Raw genomic sequence first — 18,298 nt, 5'->3', positions numbered from 1 at the left:
GCCTGTTATTAGTTCTGTCCCCATGGCAACCAATCTGGGCCTTCAGACCAATGTCTGGCCTCACAAACATATCTGGGAAGAAAGAGTGGAAATAAAGAGGAGTAGATGAGCAAGGGAGAAGCCAGAGAGAAAAAAAAAGAGACCAGATCCAAATAACTCTCCAGACATGGCAGCGAAAAATACATCTGTCTGGGAAGTGCTCCAGCTCTACAGAGTCCAGCTCTCTAGCTTTAATTATCTTTTAAGATGCACATGGGTGAAGAGAAGGAGTCTAAAATGTAGGTAGAGCAGACAGGCCAGGAGCTTCATGTTGCAGATTCCTTCAATGTCATCACAGCAGACAAACGTAAAAACAGAAATACAAGTCTTCAAAGGGGGAGAAATTTTTTTACAGAAATCTACTCTATGGAGGGAAAGGCCACAAGTACTGAGAAATCCACCGAGAATCACTTTCAGTATCATCCACAACCAGTTAAAATGATCGAGGCCTTAAATGAACCTGCTGTGCAGAGCAGCATCTGTTTGCCAGAGAGCAACTGAGGCCTCCGCCCTGGACCAGACCAACACTGAGATCATTGTTGTTCCACAGCCCTCGCCGGGCTCTAGCAGCGGGTCTCTGCGGTGGTAGGTCCATACTTGGATTTTACACTATTTTCCAAAGTAATTTCTGCTCTATGAGATAATACACCTCTGAGTTTGATGGACAGAAGGAGAAAGACTTAAGTGATTAAAAAAATAAAAGCTTACAAGATCAAAGCGGTAGCAAATGAATGGTTTTAAAAGCACAGCCGTCTGCATAACTGTAGTAAATAGATATGTGCCTGTATTACAAAAAATGCACATAACCCTTATGTTGTTGCCTGAGCATATTTTAATTTTTTTTTCCTTTCATCTTATCCCATGAGTTCAGGGTCGCCACAGCGGGTCATTGTCCGCATGTGGATTTGGCACAGTTTTCATGTTGGATGCCCTTCCTGACACAACCCTCCCTAATTTCTAAGTGGCTTGGACCAGCAATGCCAGCAAATTGGACCTATATTCCAGGCTACAGCCAGTTTCTCAAGATGTTATTGGTCTTTTTTGCTTTCCAAGGCTTCAAGTTGTCTAACATCATGTTTATGCCAAAGGTACCCTTTTGTGACGCTATTTGACGCCCTGGGGACAACAGGGTTATTGCAAATAAACAGCAGTGTTGATGCTACACGTATACATTGGCATTAGAATTGGAAGCATTGGGCGTCACCTTTTAACGACACAGGAGTGACTTTATATACACAAGAAAGCTCCATTAAGGTTGGCGAAAATAACTTCAGGGTAACGTTACATTAGGAGAAAACAACGGTTTGGCTTAGGCACAAAAACTTCAGGGTAAGAGTAAGTTACAATATAAATTACATAAAAACAAAACGCTACTAACAGGGGTACACATATACAGTGCCTTGAAAACATTTTTGTACCCTTTGAACTTTTCCACATTTTGTCACGTTACAACCACAAACGTAAATGTATTTTATTGGGATTTTATGTAACAGACCAAAACAAAGTGGTACATAATTGAGAAATAGTGACACATGGTGGTGGAAGCTTCATGTTGTGGGGATTCTTTTCTTCACCAGGGACAGGGAAGCTGGTCGGAGTTTAAGGGAAGATGGATGGAGCCAAATACAGGGTGATCTTAGAAGACTGGAGACTGGGGAGGAGGCTCACCTTCAATGACCCTAAACATACATGCAACGCTTATCAACTGGTGAGAAAAGGGGAGGGTGATGAATGGAAGACTGCTGTCAACACACCGGCAGGCCAGTATGAATACCTGGTCATGCCCTTTGGCCTGACCAATGCCCCGGCTTTCAGAATTTAATCAATGATGGGTTGGGAGATATGCCTAACAAATATGTGTTTGTTTATCTTGAGATATTCTCATTTTCTCCCGATCTGAGACTGACCACGTCCACCATGTAAGAGCAGTCCTCTAACGTCTCCTCCAAAATCAATTATTCTTCTCACCAGGCAACATCACCATGGATCCAGTTAAAGGGTTTGCCAACTTTTACCTGCCGATTGATTAAGGGATACAGTTCCATAGCAGCACCTCTTCATCAGATCACCTCCTCTAAAGTCGAGTTCACATGATCCACTCAAGCCTCTAAAGCCTTTGAAAAACTCAAGTCATGTTTCACCCAAACCCCCATACTCAGCTTGCCCAACCCTGACCTCCCATTAATTGTGGAGGTTGATGCCCCCAACACAGGGGTCGGAGTTGTTCTTTCGCAACGTTCCAAAGAAGAAATAAAGTTCATCCATGTGTTTTCTTCTCTCACCACCTCTCAACAGCAGAGAAGAATTATGATGTTGGCAACAGAGAGCTCTTTGCCGTTAAACTAGCCCTGGAGGAGTGGACACTGGTTGGAGGGAGCTAAACAGCCTAAGAATCTGGAATACCTCCGCTCTGCCAAACAGTTAAACCCTTGTCAGGCCCGGTGGGCTCTCTTCTTTGGTAGATTGCTCACTACCAGGCCTGCCTCTGTGTAATGGATCCAGACCACTACATCTTCCTCAGTGTCCCCTCCTCCCACCATTTCCCTACCCTATCGTAAAGTTATTACTTTACCAGGACCATACTCCATCCTTCCCCATAAGAACTTTGCTTCACCTCTAGACTTCGCTCATCTTCCCACCGACTCTAGTAAGTTTTGTTTTCATGTTCAGACACCATATCCCACAAGTCACTGTCAAGATAATCATCTTCTTGTCCTCTCATAGACTGAAGTTAAGCACCATCTAGCGAGTCGGAGGACTTACTACATCTCCATCCTGATTTGCCAACTATTATATTTTATAATAAACGATATTTTAAACTGAGTAGTTGTGTCAAGCGCCTTATTAGGTCAAACCCTAAAACTAGTACCTTACAATAGTAACCACGTGCATCACGTTGTGTTACAATCACAATGAAAGTGCACAACATCTTGCACTAGAGTCGAACCATGGTTTCCCATGGAAACGTAATGTGTCTTGTTGTAACATTTACCACCCCATCCATCTCTATGAAACTTTTTCAAATAGTTTACGTCATTGATTTATGTGTCAAATATTGAAACGTCTGGGTTTCTATTTAACTACACTGAAAGCTCCAAGTGTCAGTCACTGACGTGAACAGATACCTGTAGCATCGGCATGTAACACAGAAGGGACTGGACAAAGCAACACTTTTTGGGCTGACATACTGTATGTGGTGCTGCTTACAAAGTTTGCATGTATTGAATCAAAGTCTCAACTTATGTTCCTCTCACTCTCTTTAAAATCTTTTCTGTGTGTGTCTTGGATGTTGGATTTAAACTGTTCTTTTTTCTCTATAAATATGCAGATTATAAAAAAATCTCTATTGTTATTAGTCAGATTTCATAAATTAATGATTGTGCGTTATAGGCACATGTGGACCTCCTGCGGAACCTGAGAAAACAGATGTTTGGATTCAGCCTGAATCTACCATGCCACTGACATCCTTCTATGAAGATGGTGTTGATCTTATGAGTCTGACTGATAGATGCCTTCTTGTGTAACAGTGTGGGGTTTATTTTATTGGCTAAGAGATGGAGGATGAAGCCATGTATGATTGGTTAGGCAGTGAAAAAAACAAACAAATCAAACCTCATGGGACGCTCATCTCAATACCTCCATCGTTGCTCTCTTGTTGTCTCCCAGATGCGTTGCATTACTACTCTTGTGCTGCTTTACTAAACTAAAATGCTTGTCATAATATATACTGATCTTGTTTGTTTAAGCCAATTCATGTTTTTCTGTGAGCTTTTTGTGCTGTTAGGGAAGACAATGTTGTGCAGGGTCAGGAAAGGATCCTGCTGTCTGACAGCAGGATTCAGTTAAATAAAACAAACTGTTGCAATCCAAAGGAGTGTTGTAATACTGGGTTAGCTGCAACCAGATTGGATTTAGAAAGACAGTGATGGCAATTCCATATGTAAAGAACCGTTATTTGGAGTGTTTTCAAAACAGTTTTCTTCGTAAGAAATTAAAATAGGATTTTTGCTGTCACAGGTCATACATGTTGTTTTTATCTTCTGCATGAGGTTTTGTTTTATTTGCATATATTTTAATTTGCCTTTTAGTTGCATCTTTGCTGCATGTTTTTAGTTAACTTGACTTCCTCTCCCTATTAAGATGACTGCGGACACCTGTGAACTGAATGATTGGCCAGTACTATGGCTGGAAATGTGTGTGTGTGTGTGTGTTTAAGTTAAAGAAACGTGCAGTGGAAAGAAGAGTGGACATGAGGGAAACAACAGAGAGAGCAGAAAGGATTAAAGGTGACAAGAGAACCAAGTTGCAAAATGTGAAGGAAAACAAAGCAAAAGAAGAAATGATCTGCACCTATATAGTGTTATTCTAATTTACGGGTACCCAAAAACACTACACTACTAGTCATTTACACAAGCAGCGGACCTGCACCAGCCGGGAGAGACTAAGTTGGCATTCAGTGTCTTGCTTAAGGACATTTTGACGTGAAAGAAGCCGCTCGGATTAGGGAACAATTGCTCTAAATCCCAAGCCATAGTCATTGCCCCGAGGCAATGGTGAGGCAACAGCTGGCAGAGGTGAACCAGAAGATGTGAGGAGCACATAAGTCATCGCTGGAGCATCACCCCCTAAGATGCTAACAGAGGACTAAAGCTGCCCAATTGTGTGAGGAGAAGCTGCAGGACAGCAAGACAGATGTCAGTAAGCTGCTTCCTTCTTCTTTTCCTAACATTAGGTGGACTCTTTAGTAGTTTTATTTTAAAATAATTTAAATATTCAGAAAATTATTCCACTCGTTTCTTCATCTCTTTCCATCTGTGCTCCTCATCTTTTTTTCCATAATCATCATCACTCAGCCACAACATTACCACGAACATTTCCTTTACTGAAGTTCAACCCAAAAACAACAACAAAGCCTATTGATTAAACCCAATCATGGATATTCTCTCATCTTGGCATCACTGAAACCAAACAAAAATCATAAGAGCCACGCAAAATATTTCCCTTTGCTCATTTCACCCTGACTCATTTCTTAAAGGGTAACAGATTGAAATGCAGCTAGAAGATGCTCCTCCAGCACATTTTAAATACACAACAAAAGGGATTTGACTGAGGCTCCATTATGTTCTTAAAAAGAGTCACTCTGTGGGTATCTGCACTCTAAAACCTTTTATTTGTTGTTATCAGCAAGTAAAAACTCAAATTCTGACAACTAAATCAAGCTTGGCTCTTAATTCAACAAGTTATTGTGTCCTAATTGATTAGGATCTTTAAAAAAAACTATTACATGTAATTTATTACAAATAAAGGTTCTGTTAATGTGTGGTCTTTAGTCAGGGAAAAGCTAAATGTTTATAAATGTAAAATCATAAGTTGAATAAATCTTTATTGGATTGCTTAGTTAACTCAATATACATGCACTTGAGTAACCAGGCTACTCAGTGCAACCAGTTTTTATTCTTTCTTGTAACCAGGAGAAAAATATTACATGCAGATAAGAAAACTTGTTACTGGAAACATGTCTCTCACCCCACAATTGTCACCACTGTATGAAATTAATTCTGTGTGTTTTCTCCCGTAGTTGTCTTTGTCCTCTGTCTCCCTCTTTCTGTCCCTCTCTGCAGGTGTCCGCCCGGGCTTTGGAGCTCTGTGTTTTCCATTGCGCAGCTACTGGTCCTACTAACCTGCCCGATGTTTTGTTGTTGCTTTTATTGCTCTTTTTCTTTTCTCTCTCCACTTTCTACTCACCCCAACCGGTCAATGCAGATGGCTGCCCACCCTGAGCCTGGTTCTGCTGGAGGTAAAGGGAGTTTTTCTCTCTCCCCAGGCCTACGGCTTGCTCGAGGAGGAATTGTTGGGTTCTCTCTATACATCTTTAGAGTCTTGACTTTGTTCTGTAAAGTGCCTTGAGATGACTTTGTTGTGAATGGGGACTATATAAATAAAGTTTTTAGTTAGAGGAAAATACTTCAGATTACATTTGGGTTACAAGACATTTAGCTTACAAGAAAAAAACACTCTACATACAGTGATGTCACACACGTAGTTCCCTTCTATAGTAACTGTGTCACGTTGTGTTACAATCATTATCCTACAAAAATTTTTCACTTTATATACTAAATAATTGCTTTAGGCGTAAAAATTTAAAGTACCAGGGTGGAAAACAAAAGGAGTGGACAAAGCAGCCTTTTTTGACACCTAGGAAATGAGAACGATCTGATGCAGTAGTCTGATTTCTCCTCAACCTCCGACTCATTCTTGAAGCCCCTAAAAGCTGTTGTTACGTTAACTGTGCTTCCTGACTTGTATTTACTTATTAATTTTGCCTTGTGTTTCAGTCACAGCATATAGAAAGTGGCAGCACAAGGACAAAATTTCACTATTCAGGGAAATTTAAAAAAAAAGGCAGAATAAATGCGAATCATTTATGTTTAAAACAACACTTTGTGTTCGTCTCAGTCACACTTGGATTTTAAGGAGAGAAAACATTTCCCCAGTTAATGAGCTGTCTTTTCATTCAACCATCTTTAGGTCAGAAGGGAAACACATGCAAACAGACATCAGGGGTAGAAGGATATGACTGAGTGCTCAGGTCATCCAGCAGGTTGTCCTAGTTGTACAGTACATTTTTGTGCATTTAGTAGTACTGGACAGAATCCCTGCTCATTTATTTATTCTTTTCAGCAACAAACTTCACATGGTGGTCTCATTGGCATTTCATTGAGCCATCTATAGAAGCTTGGTGTTGACGGAGAATTTTTCAGTTCAATATTATTAGTTTTTTGGCTGCAACTAGGCCAGTAATGAGGGTCTGCTTTACGTGAGAGAGAAGTGGCTTTGTCTTATCTGAACAGCCAAATGTTACTAAATTACAGTCTGGCTGAATTTTTTTTGAAACTGTTTGGAGAACTGATTTAACATATTAGACCAGAAGTTATGGAGTACGGTGCATTGCCAGAACAAACGTGATATTGACCTTACAGCAGTACCACACCTATCACACATGGGAGAGAATCCTTTCATTATCTTGCCAATTGTAAGACTAACCTTAGAGCAATGTAGCCTGTGTATGACTTTAAACTGAATTAATCTATAATTCGAAGTAATGCAACAGCTCTCTAAGCTGGATAGTCTTTCCTCCCAAAGCTCCTTTGAAACTGGAGCACTCAGTTACTCATCCCACACCTCCTTGAGATAATCAAACAATAATCATTTGCATTCTTCTGTAGGTGGGCTTTGGAGAGCCGACTGGCTTTGTTTGTCCAAAGAAATGTAAGAATAATTGAATCCAGGTGCTTATAAAAAGACAATAGAAAGTGTATAGAGAGGTTCTGGCAAAGATCTAAAAGCCTTGCAAGAGTAAGCCTTTTAATGAAAATGATGAATGTCCAAGACATTTAATTTAAATAGAAATTTTCGGTGATAAATTCCCTTTTGTCGCAATTAAATGTGTATCCTCTTAACCAACTGAATGGAATTCAAAAGATTCAGAAGATTCAGAAGGGTACTGATACAGCTAGATTGGATAATAATTAGTACAATTTCACACTACAATAACCAGGGTATCACCTTATTAAAGCTCTAAAGCAAAGTCAAAGGAAAAAGATTAACATAGCGAGTTTTATATGTGAACAGACTATGTCGGGAGAAATCAGCCTTGAACAGTAAGTAGGGTTGCGTTTCACACATGTAAATAAAAGCAAGCTCAAATTCTGCTTGATTTCAGTGTCCAGCCACTGTTCACAGGAGACACAACACGATAGAAAACTTGGGAAATAAGTGTTTTATTCTTTCTTGTAACCAGGAAACAAATATTACATGCAGATAAGAAAACTAGTTACTGGAAACATTCCCTCTCACCCCACAATTGTCACCACTGTATGACATTAACTCTGTGTTTTTTCTTCTGTAGTTGTCTTTGTCCTTCTCTGTCTCCGTCTCTCTGTCCCTTTCTGCAGGTGTCTCCGGCTTTGGAGCTGTGTGTTTACCAACCTGCCCGATGTTTTGTTCTTGCTGTTGTTGCTCTTTTCTTTTTTAAATCTAAAAAGTCACTTGACTACAACAGCAGTCATGTGATGGAAACGTCATCAACTTCAACATCAGCCCATTCATTTGCTTTAAATCTTGCCGTCAATTCAGAACAGAGCAGAGTGCTGGACGAACAAGCTCATGCACACCATGTGTACTTTTTACTAGGGGGCTCGAAGGATAAAGTCCACATATTCTCAGACATTTGTGTTCTCACATTCACCCCCTCCGGACAAAGTCAGGATTCCAGTGCAAGTGTGACAGGGGCTCATATCTAACACCATGTTCTAGGACAAAAAACAACCCAAATCGTTTTAGTGTCTTAAACATGTAAGGTTGTTCAATGTGGTCAAATGCCTTCTGGGCATCTAATCTTAGAGATATGATTAGCTGTTTTCATAGGTCATTGCTTTGTAGTCATAATGAAGAAGGGCAAAGGGTTCACAGGGGTCAGTCTCCTCCTTTTCTTACTTCATAAGAAGGCAGATATTTGCAGCCGAAGTCTGTGAACCCTGTGACTTGTCAGTTGAAAACTCACAAATACTGTACCAGCCAAGAAAATTAAGCACAGATATTTAATTGGGGAATATTTAATCTAGTGGAAAAACTACAAAAATCTTCCACATTGGCCTTAACTATGCTGGAATACAGATTCTCATAGAAATGTCAGCGGCAATCATTTATCTCATTTGGATTAGCCACTAGTCTGCCACATTTGGATTTGATCTTGCTTGTCTGGCCTGCTCACCTTAAAGCTGGCTGGCTAGTAATTTCTCTGGTTTATCCACAAGCTTTGTTTTTGTTACCATTTTAGAAGAGAGTCATTGACTGATCTATTAGGATTATGTTATTGTGTTGTCTTTTAAATTCAACTGTTTATTTTGGTCTGATTGTAAGAGGGAGGATTAGCTAGGATCAGCTACTTCAAGTATGGAAGCTTTTCTTTAAAATCTTCAAGATGTCTGCTGAGAGCACAGTTTTTGTATGATTAAAATGACATGATGTGACAGCTTAAAGGTTTATCAATTTTATCATTACTATATTGGTGGCAGGAAACTCATCTAGATGTGCTGACACAAAATAAAAAGAGTGATCTTTAAGAAGAAAAGGGTTAAAGCGCCAGGAGGATCTGTCTAAAATCAGATCCAGATAACAGGTCAAATCATCCCGATATAGGGACAGAAGGCTGGCGGCGTATCATAAATCTTTTAAAAAATTCAGTATTATCAGTATTGGGGCCATATTACACAACGTTATTGGGAATGAATGTACATGACCAGATGACATTAAGTACCTGCCATTTGGGTCTGGGACTCCAGATGAAAAAAATTGCAACACCTCTTGCTTTGTAAAACAAAGCTTGATAGTTCTGTGAAGTTCAGTTTGTTTTCAGCCTAGTAATGTGCATTTTCTGGAAGAAAATATCTGCCTTTATTTACTTAAGATGTGAGAAATCACAAGCCCTTTTAATTATGTGACCAAGACCTAGAATGTTTCTTGAGACCACAATTAAACTGTTACCTGTGTAGTAGATGCAGACATTGACTCTAGCGTGGAAACACCTTTTCAACCACCTAAAATAACGCAACACAGAAACAACATAACCAATCGTGATAGAAACTAGAATGCTTATGAACATATCTGCTGAACATATTCGCCATCGGCGAATATGCCTCGCAGTGCTTCCCCAGGCAAATCACAAGGGTCCCCCTATGCCCAGGACCACCACGTGCACTTTTATTGACTAGCTCCCAAGTGGTGTTAAGCCGAAAGAACCTAAACTAAAAGCTTGCTCAAGTCTGCTGCCAGTCTAAAACAACAACAGACATGAGAGACAGTTTGACCGTCTCAATTAGAGAGCAGAGAGATATGATTTTTGCATTTATCATTTAGGTTTAAACTGTGTGTAGTGATTGATAAGGAAGTTTAAATAGCATCAATAGCATGGACCTCCATGTTTACAGACAACCATTTTGTTATTAGCTTGTTTATTAACATTATACTAGAAATCTGAAGTGACCATGTGCAGCATTTTAGGTGTCATAGGTATGACTTGAATGACATTTTTTATTATTTCTGTTTCAAGATTTTCACTTACATAAAATACAAAATTGCCATCAAATGAGAAGAAAAAGGACGTTACGTTACTCAATGTATAGTCAGCCTGTGATTCAGATGGATTGGGAATTGTAAAAAAATTATGAACGGCTAAAGACATTACCACAATACTAAGAAGAAAGATGAAGGATGTTAAGGGTGTAAGCCACTTGGCTGGGGCTTCCCCACATCTATCAAAGCATTAAAATAGCTTTACCCCCACTAACAGAAGTACGAATAGCTTATCTGATAATGGTGCAAATACACATTTGCAAAACAAGGCCCTATTTGTTATTTGTGACTGTGACTCACGCTCTTGTAGGTTTATGTTGGGCGTCTCCAACAGCATGCTTTGGGAGTTTCTGCACATTCAAATGAAACTGGTTCTGACCAGCTGTGGATCCTGCAACAAGACAGTTATATAATTTCTGCAATGTTGACAAAGTTTTTTTTGACAGTTAAAGATTTCTGGCTGCCACACACTTACAAAGAGCAGACAGGGGAAGCAGGACTCCGTTAGAGCAGGTGTTTCACCACATACTGTTTTCTTGTAGATAGACACACAGCAGGTTACAGTAGATGATGCAAGAACAAGCTTAAAAGATTTTAGTTTGAATGATGTTGCAGCTGGTTGTTGTGGTGCTAAACTGCTAAAATGTACAGCAGTGTATAAAGCCAGAGGAATGCTGCCAAACAACAAAGCTCTCACTGTGCGGCAGGGAAGTATCCTGACTATATGCCTCTCTGTGGTTTGGAAAAATTATCCTTCTGTCTTCTATGAAGCCTGTGCATTCAAACTGAATGAAATAATGCAGAAGTGAGCACATACAGTATACTGCACTATGTATTGTGCACACACATATGCAGTCATTTGCTCCACTAAGATCCCAGCTTGTGTTTTCTGCGAACACTCAGTGTCCTGTTGAACAGATCTTTTATTCAGCTAAAATGCCAGAGATATTAAGCTGTAGGGGCTGCATAGCTGAGGGGTCAGAGTGAAAGGTCAGAGGTCAGCAGAGTCAGATGAAGTAGCTGATTGTGAGAGACATGAGTGAGTAGGTTGAGAAGCAGCGGCGATGCAGAAAGGTCAAAGAGCAGATGAGCACAATCACCCGAGCATTGTAATGAACACACACTCTCCATGTTCTTCTTCTTTCTCTGTTTCCTACACCCCATGTTTCTTTGCACACACATTCATTTCACATTGCACAATCGAGTCATGTGCTTCTCTCTTGTGATGGTGAACTGAGTGGTTTACTTTATCATGCAAACTTAAAAATGCAAATTAAGATGACTATAAAATGAAATGCACTGCCAACATCTCCTGTGCCAAATAAAACTGGGAACCTCCAGTTTTGGCATTATGACATTTTATCCATGGGCAGTATGTCCTGCTTGAATAAAGAATTCCTCAAGTTCTGAACACAGACTGGAGCTGAAGCCTGAAGTGACTTTTTGTAGCATTTTAATAGACTTCATAAGTACTATTAGAAAAATGTACCAGCAGTGACACCTACAGGCTAATGTTCTCAAACACATCTGACAGCTGGTATTGTGGGTTTATGCAATACTTTCACACTGGATAGTAGAACAGCTGTTAGTGTTCAGTGTTTCACTATCTTCCAATATTTGCGAAGAACGTTGTATACAATGCATGTTGCATGCTTTTAATGACTTTATGTTTATTTCCTTCATGTTAAGTTATGTTTTTCTATGTAGCAAATCCCAAACTGTTGACTATTTATTTATAAGTTGTCTAATTCCTTTATTTAAATAGTTTTGATGCTTTTACCGGAATGTGTTAAATTATGTTTTTTATTTTTTATTATTGCCACGCTTGTGACAAAAATCACTTTGCAGATAGATACAATACAGTCAGACCAACGAAAACGCTAAGAATAAAGAATGAGAAAGTGGTTTGACGAACACAAGAGGGCACCCTAACCCTTTTACAATTATCAGTACACACGTAGGCAATAAGAGATGGTCTGATCACCTGAACTGTTCTTTCAGTGAATACAATTACAGAACATGGAGGATCCCTGGATGTTAATGATGATTTTTATCACTTTTATTACCACTATGTACAATTTTATTAATCTTTTTAGGAATGCACAGTTCATTCTTTTGTAAGTTTGCCCAGGTCAACCACAGTCTGACCTTTGGAATCCCAACAGCTGTACTGCACAGGACCTTGCCTAAACGCACCAAAGTGCTGTTAAGGAGGAAAGGGCTTCTCATTCACTCCAAATAATGTGTAAACGAAAAATCTGATTTGCACCATTATCAAGATGTCCAAAATGGAGCAGAGACAGCAACAGGACCTACTGATTCCAAGATAGTAAGCAGGAATTAGATCACAAGAATAAATGCAATAGTATATGGGGATTTGCTGGCACATATAAAATATATAATGGATAAGTTATTGCACATGCATGTGATGTGATTTGTTTGTTAGGGACTGTGATAGTTTCCTGGTATCTCGCCACACATAAGGTCATATTTGGTTTCCATTATAGAAATAATTGTAAATTAGAAGGTGGTTTGAGTTACAAATATTTCCCATACAGCTAGAACCCTGTGAGGTTTTGAAATGGTCATAGTAGTTAAACTTTAAACTCAGTCTGGGATTTTTGTGCTACTATTTCATGTTACATATACTTGGGGAAAGCAGTTCAGTTCTGCTTATTTTCTCTTTTTGTTCAAATTTCATTACATTTTTATAGCGAACGTTCACAGCTCATTTCAGCTTTGCTTTCAAAAGTTAAAAGTGGTAGATACACATATAATTAACTCGTTATTTAGAAAATGAATGTGCCACCCTCTTCTCAGCCTGTGTCTGTCCCCCTCAACGGTAAATCTCTCGATCTGCCCCTGCTTACAGCTGAGGTGTGTATGGCGGGCTAGTCTATGATTTTCCTTCCCAAAGATTGTTTTTTTTTCCCCCTGGTTTGGGAGGTAGTATAAGCTTCATTATTCTCAGTGTCTGTCCTGGGGTCTTGGACAGCTGGAGAAGTGTTATTGTGGGAGGGAGTCACTCCTCACGTGTCACTCCAAGGGGACCACGTTGCTCATTTCAGACGGACTTTTACTTTGAAATCGGCTTTCCCAGACACACGCGGGCAGCAGCGCGCTCCCCGGGGGGAAGGAGCTGAGCTCGCGGCCGCCTGCAGATCAGCTGAAGTTTGCAGCGGAGACCATGACCGAGTGGTGATGCTGCCTGTGCCGCTTGCGTTGCTGCCTGTGCCGCTTTAGCAACACGTTAAGACCCGAACAGTTTGTATGTCGTAAGAAAACTTTCAAAGTAAAGTTGTAGACTGGCTGTCCGAGCTGCAGCCTCAGGACCACCGGCAGTGGTCCAGTGTTTGCGTGGAGCTCCATCAACCTTCTGCGTGTGGACAATGTCCGAGCGATAAATGACTGGTCTGAAGAGGCTGGACTGGAATGCACTCGACCAGGGAACTGAACCATGGTAAGACTGGTTTATATGCTAATGTTTCCCTTCAGCTGCTCGGCTTGGAACAAGTCTGGCTCAGTTTTCTGCTGAGTAGGCAGTTCCTGTACGTTACTTATACATGGCAGAGTTTACAGTGTTTTTATTACTTATGGTTTTCATGTTTTGGCCAACACACACCTGATATTTATCGCAGTTTCAAACATTCCTGATGGTTTTGCTTGCATAAAAACACCTGTGGAACAATGGAACAGTAAAGTAGTCCCTTTTTTCCAAATCTAACCTAAGTACTACTGCAGTATTATCAGTCAAACGTTCTGCTCTGCAGAAATAAGCTGCCTTCAGTCATATTGAGATCATTGATGCATGAGCTATTTCTTGGGCAGTATTTTGTACCCTGTAGATGAGGAATCAGTGTTGAACTACCCTGCAATCCAAATCTTTAACATGGTGGCTACTGTAACCATGCATGCAACCATGCTGTTTATTTTGGTGTTTTACAATAGAAGATTTAGGCAATAGACTGCATTTGGGTTATTAATTTTGAATTTCTGTAACAACTGTTAGTAGGACTTGTAGACTCAACTTAATACCTTGTGTTTACTGGACTTGTTTCCTCAACTAAATTTGACTTCAGTGAGTTAGTTTTAGATTTTCACAGCTAAAAAAATGTTTTAATTTATTTTAGATTTTCAGGGCAGTCTAGGAACTTATGTTTGTTGATATATTTTTATAAACTTTTAAGACCTTTTGTGGTCACTATGAATTAGAATATACGTTTCTTTGCTGTACTTCATACTGTGGCTCTTTAGATTTTGAGCTGCTGACTGGACAAAATGAACAATATATAAAGAGTTTATTTTGTATTCAACATGTATCAAACCTTTCTTTTAATTTTAAACATCTACAGGCTACTTGATTAATTAAAATGTTTTTTGGGTTATTAAAAAAATGAAAATAAAAGTTTGTTACCCACCTAAGTTACTGTATCAGTCATTTTCACCCATGGAGTTCAGTTGTGTAATAAGCGAATTAAAAGTAGAGTAAATGAAATGATAAGAACTAAAAGAAAATAAAATGCTTCTACTGAATCCAATATAAGACATACACAGTATGCTGACACTATGTTGCTGGACACTTTGCCAAGTTGTAAGGAGGTAAGCTTTGAAAAGTGCTTGGTTGGCAGGTCAAAATAGTCTTTTCCTATCTTCTCCGCAGTGATCATCTGTCTTTCAAGCAGTCCCTAAAGTCTCCCATTCCAAATTGGTTCCATATGCAGAGCAGACATGCTCCTGGTTTGAACTGCCACATGAAAACCAAAAGGGAAACTTCACTTCTCTCCTCTTCTTCTTTTCAAGTTTCTTCTTCTCTTTTCATGTTAGTCTCATTGTGTTTTAGAACATTTCGAACCAAATAGCCAGTGGATGTACTTTTGTATTGTATAGTATATTTACTGCTGCTTTTTCTTTTCAGTTAGTAGAGTTAGAAAACTGCAGTCCAGACCTCATCATTTCTAAGGTCCAGCTAACTGTCAGTTATGGGGTCCACATTGGAATGGGCACACAAAACTCTCCATAGTCAACACAGCATAGTCATTCTTTGTGCGTCAAACACCAAGGACTGCTGCCCCGCTGCCAGTCATTGTGTTCTCAGCGGTGTTCTCTTTCCTTTGCTCCACATCTGTGTGTTGCCCATGTATGTGTGAGACAAAGAAAAATAGAGGGTAGAAATGTTGATTGGAGTAAATAAGTCTTTTGAGCGTTTCTCCAAACACAGTCAACCAGTCTTCCCATTGTCCTTTTCTTCTGTAATTCTCTCTCGTTCTGTCTCTTTCTTTCACACACATTACTATGACCTCTAACTATGTCTGACCAGGCAGCACTAGGACCCAGAGAAATCAGTTGCTTGTTTAAATCTCTTTTTTGTAAGAGTCTATTTAAAATGACAAATCCTAAAACATTTCACAGCATAATAAACACATAACATGGACACATTCATAAATGTCCATCTGCCCATTTCAATTCTTTCCCTTGGTAATATAATGGCTCTGCAATAATAGTCTTTGTCTCTGTTTAAGTAACTTAAAGTTTCTCTCACACGAATACTAGTTCATTTAGGACACTAGCAGATCTGCCTCACATAATTTTTCACTGCTTGCTCTACCATCTAATAGCACGTATCTACTTTAAACCCACAGCTTAGGATGATTGCTGCAGATTTTTTAAATATATTATGCAAATATCTAGTATATCTATAATGTTGCGTGTGATGGCCTAAGCCAGATCTGGGTCCTGTCTTTCTCCATGTGTGTGGCTGTGTTTTTCCTTGTTTTCCAGGAAGCCAGTGTAGATGGAGCTGAGATTTAGGCCTGCTGTACACCTGTGTCAATTGGGTTGAGGTTCCTATAAAGGAGGCCTTAAAGATCAGCTCACTCTCCTCCCCCTGGGCCTGCTTCATCGTTTGGTTTTGTCTACGTGTCTTTTACACTTTCCATCCAACATGGCATGCAACACTGATTTGCTTACAAACTAATTAGAATCTTTAAATACTTTATATCAAAATGTGTTGAGTTTATTGAGAACCTTGTTGGCTTCCCTTCTTTGTCACATACTGTTGAGCCAGGTTGTGATAAAATGGAGGCTTGTCCTTACTATACCGCAATTGTATGCTTCTTTGAGTAAGTTATTTGGGCAAGTACGTTCTGGTGAGGAAGCTCGAAGGGCTGTCTGTGGCTATTTCTTGCAGGATCAACTATTGGTCCGGAAGTGGGTACCACAGAGCCCTAATTGCCTTGGTGATCCTGTGGTCCAGATTGTGGTTCCAGCTAAGTACCTCAATGAACTGTTGAAGTGTTCTGATGACCAAACGGGTCATTTGGGAGTGAATAAAACATACACATATATTTTGCGTTACTTCTTCTGGCCCCTTAAACATGATGTTGCCGCCTATATTAAGTCTTGTCATACATGTCAGTTGACAGGAAAGCCAAATCAGACTCTTAAACCGGCTCCGCTTTGTCCATTTCCTGCGGTGGACAGCACGTTTGAACATTTGATAATTGACTGTGTTGGACCGTTGCCGAAGTCAAAGTCGGGATAAAAATATCTATTAACTGTCATGTGTCAAGTAACTCGCTATCCTGCTGCATATCCTTTGCGCTCAATTACAGCAAAGTCAGTTGTTAAAGCCTTGACTCAGTTTATCTCGTTATTTGGAATAAATAAAATCCTTCAAAGTGATCAAGGTTCTAACTTTTCTTCGCATTTATTCTTACAAGTCCTCAAGCAATTGAATATTAAGCATAATAAAGCGTCTGCATATCACAAAGTCCGGGGGCTTTAGAGCAATTTCATCAGACCCTTAAATCTTTAATGAGAGCGTATCGTACAGAAATGCAACGGGATTGGGAGGATGGTTTGCCCTGGCTTTTGTTAGCTGCCAGAGACGTGTCATGATAGTATTGGCTTTAATCCTAATGATTTGGTTTTTGATTACAAGGTACATGGTCCCTTGAGAGTCCTTCAGGATGAATGGAAAACCAAAACAACCCCCTCAGAATTTGGTAGATTATGTGAATGGTTTTCGACAAAGGCTCAAAGCAAAAGCTGTCAATATCTCAGTCTAACATGAAACACTGGTATGATCGCCATTCAGAGACACGTCAGTTCAGTCCGGGTGATCAGGTTCTTGCTTTATTGCCAGTTGAGGCATCTCCATTTCAGACAAGGTTTATGGGACCATATACTGTAATTAGTCAACTGTCAGACCAGAACTACCTTATTGCTACGCCTGATCGCAGGAAAAGGAACCAACTCTGCCATGTGACTTCGTCTTCCCCAGAAGTGTATCCGGCTGTGGCCACTTCTACAGTATTGCAGCCATTATATTTTGGGGGGGAAGAGATGGCAGTGCCAGATGATTCTTTACTGCTACTGCTACTACTTCATTCTGACTTTCTTCAAAACTTCTATTTCTATTTGGCTCATTTACCTGAGGAAAAGCGTTCAGAGTTGGGGAATTTAATTAAAGGTTATCGATCTCTTTTTGGTGAGATGCCTTCTAAAACAAACTTGCTGGAACATGACATTGATGTTGTTGATGCAGAACCAATTCGCCAATGCTACTATAGGGTTTCAGATAGTGTTTTTCTCCACAGTTGTAGCTCCGCTAACAGACTTGCTTAAAGCATAATCAAACAAATTTATTTGGTCAGAAACTTGTCAACAAGCATTTGCTAAGGTGAAGGCTTTACTATTTTCTGCTCTGGTTTTGCTGGCTCCCCGTTTGGATCAGTCATTCACACTTCAGGTGGAGGCTAGCCACGTTGGAGTGGGTGCAGTTTTACTTCAAGGTGGTCCACAGGGTATTGATTGTCCTGTTAGTTTCTTCGCTAAAATGTTCACCTCTTATCAGCTGAAATACTGGAAAAAGAATCATTGGCTTTAATTTTGGCTTTGCAGCATTTCCATGTTTATCTTGATTCAGCAAGGCCAATACTTGTATATACTGACCATAACCCACTTACATTCTTGAACTCTCTTCAGAATCCTAATCAGCGGCTAGTGCGCTGGCTCTGTTTTTGAAGCCTTATAACATGGTTATTAGACATATTAAGGGTAAAGAGAACATCATGGCAGATGCTCTTTCCCACGTACCTATATAAGGCTTACTCTCATTGTTAGT

At 39.8% G+C, this 18,298-nt stretch overlaps 1 protein-coding gene across 2 annotated transcripts in view; it reads left to right on the top strand.

Moving 5' to 3' along the window:
• Positions 1 to 13,133: 13,133 nt before the first annotated feature.
• The window catches only part of gask1a (golgi associated kinase 1A), a 60,618-nt gene continuing 55,453 nt past the window's right edge, over positions 13,134 to 18,298 (top strand). For both annotated transcript variants that reach the window (XM_067510961.1, XM_067510962.1), the window contains exon 1: positions 13,134 to 13,633. In XM_067510961.1, the coding sequence (XP_067367062.1) occupies positions 13,631 to 13,633 (3 nt within the window). In that variant the 5' untranslated portion in view covers positions 13,134 to 13,630. The remainder of the gene's footprint in view (positions 13,634 to 18,298) is intronic.

The sequence above is a fragment of the Channa argus genome, chromosome 7 (genome assembly GCF_033026475.1).
Source record: "Channa argus isolate prfri chromosome 7, Channa argus male v1.0, whole genome shotgun sequence".
In the NCBI taxonomy this organism is placed as follows: Eukaryota; Metazoa; Chordata; class Actinopteri; order Anabantiformes; family Channidae; genus Channa; species Channa argus.
Note: the sequence above shows the minus strand (reverse complement) of the source record. Positions and strands in the feature narration are given on the sequence as shown.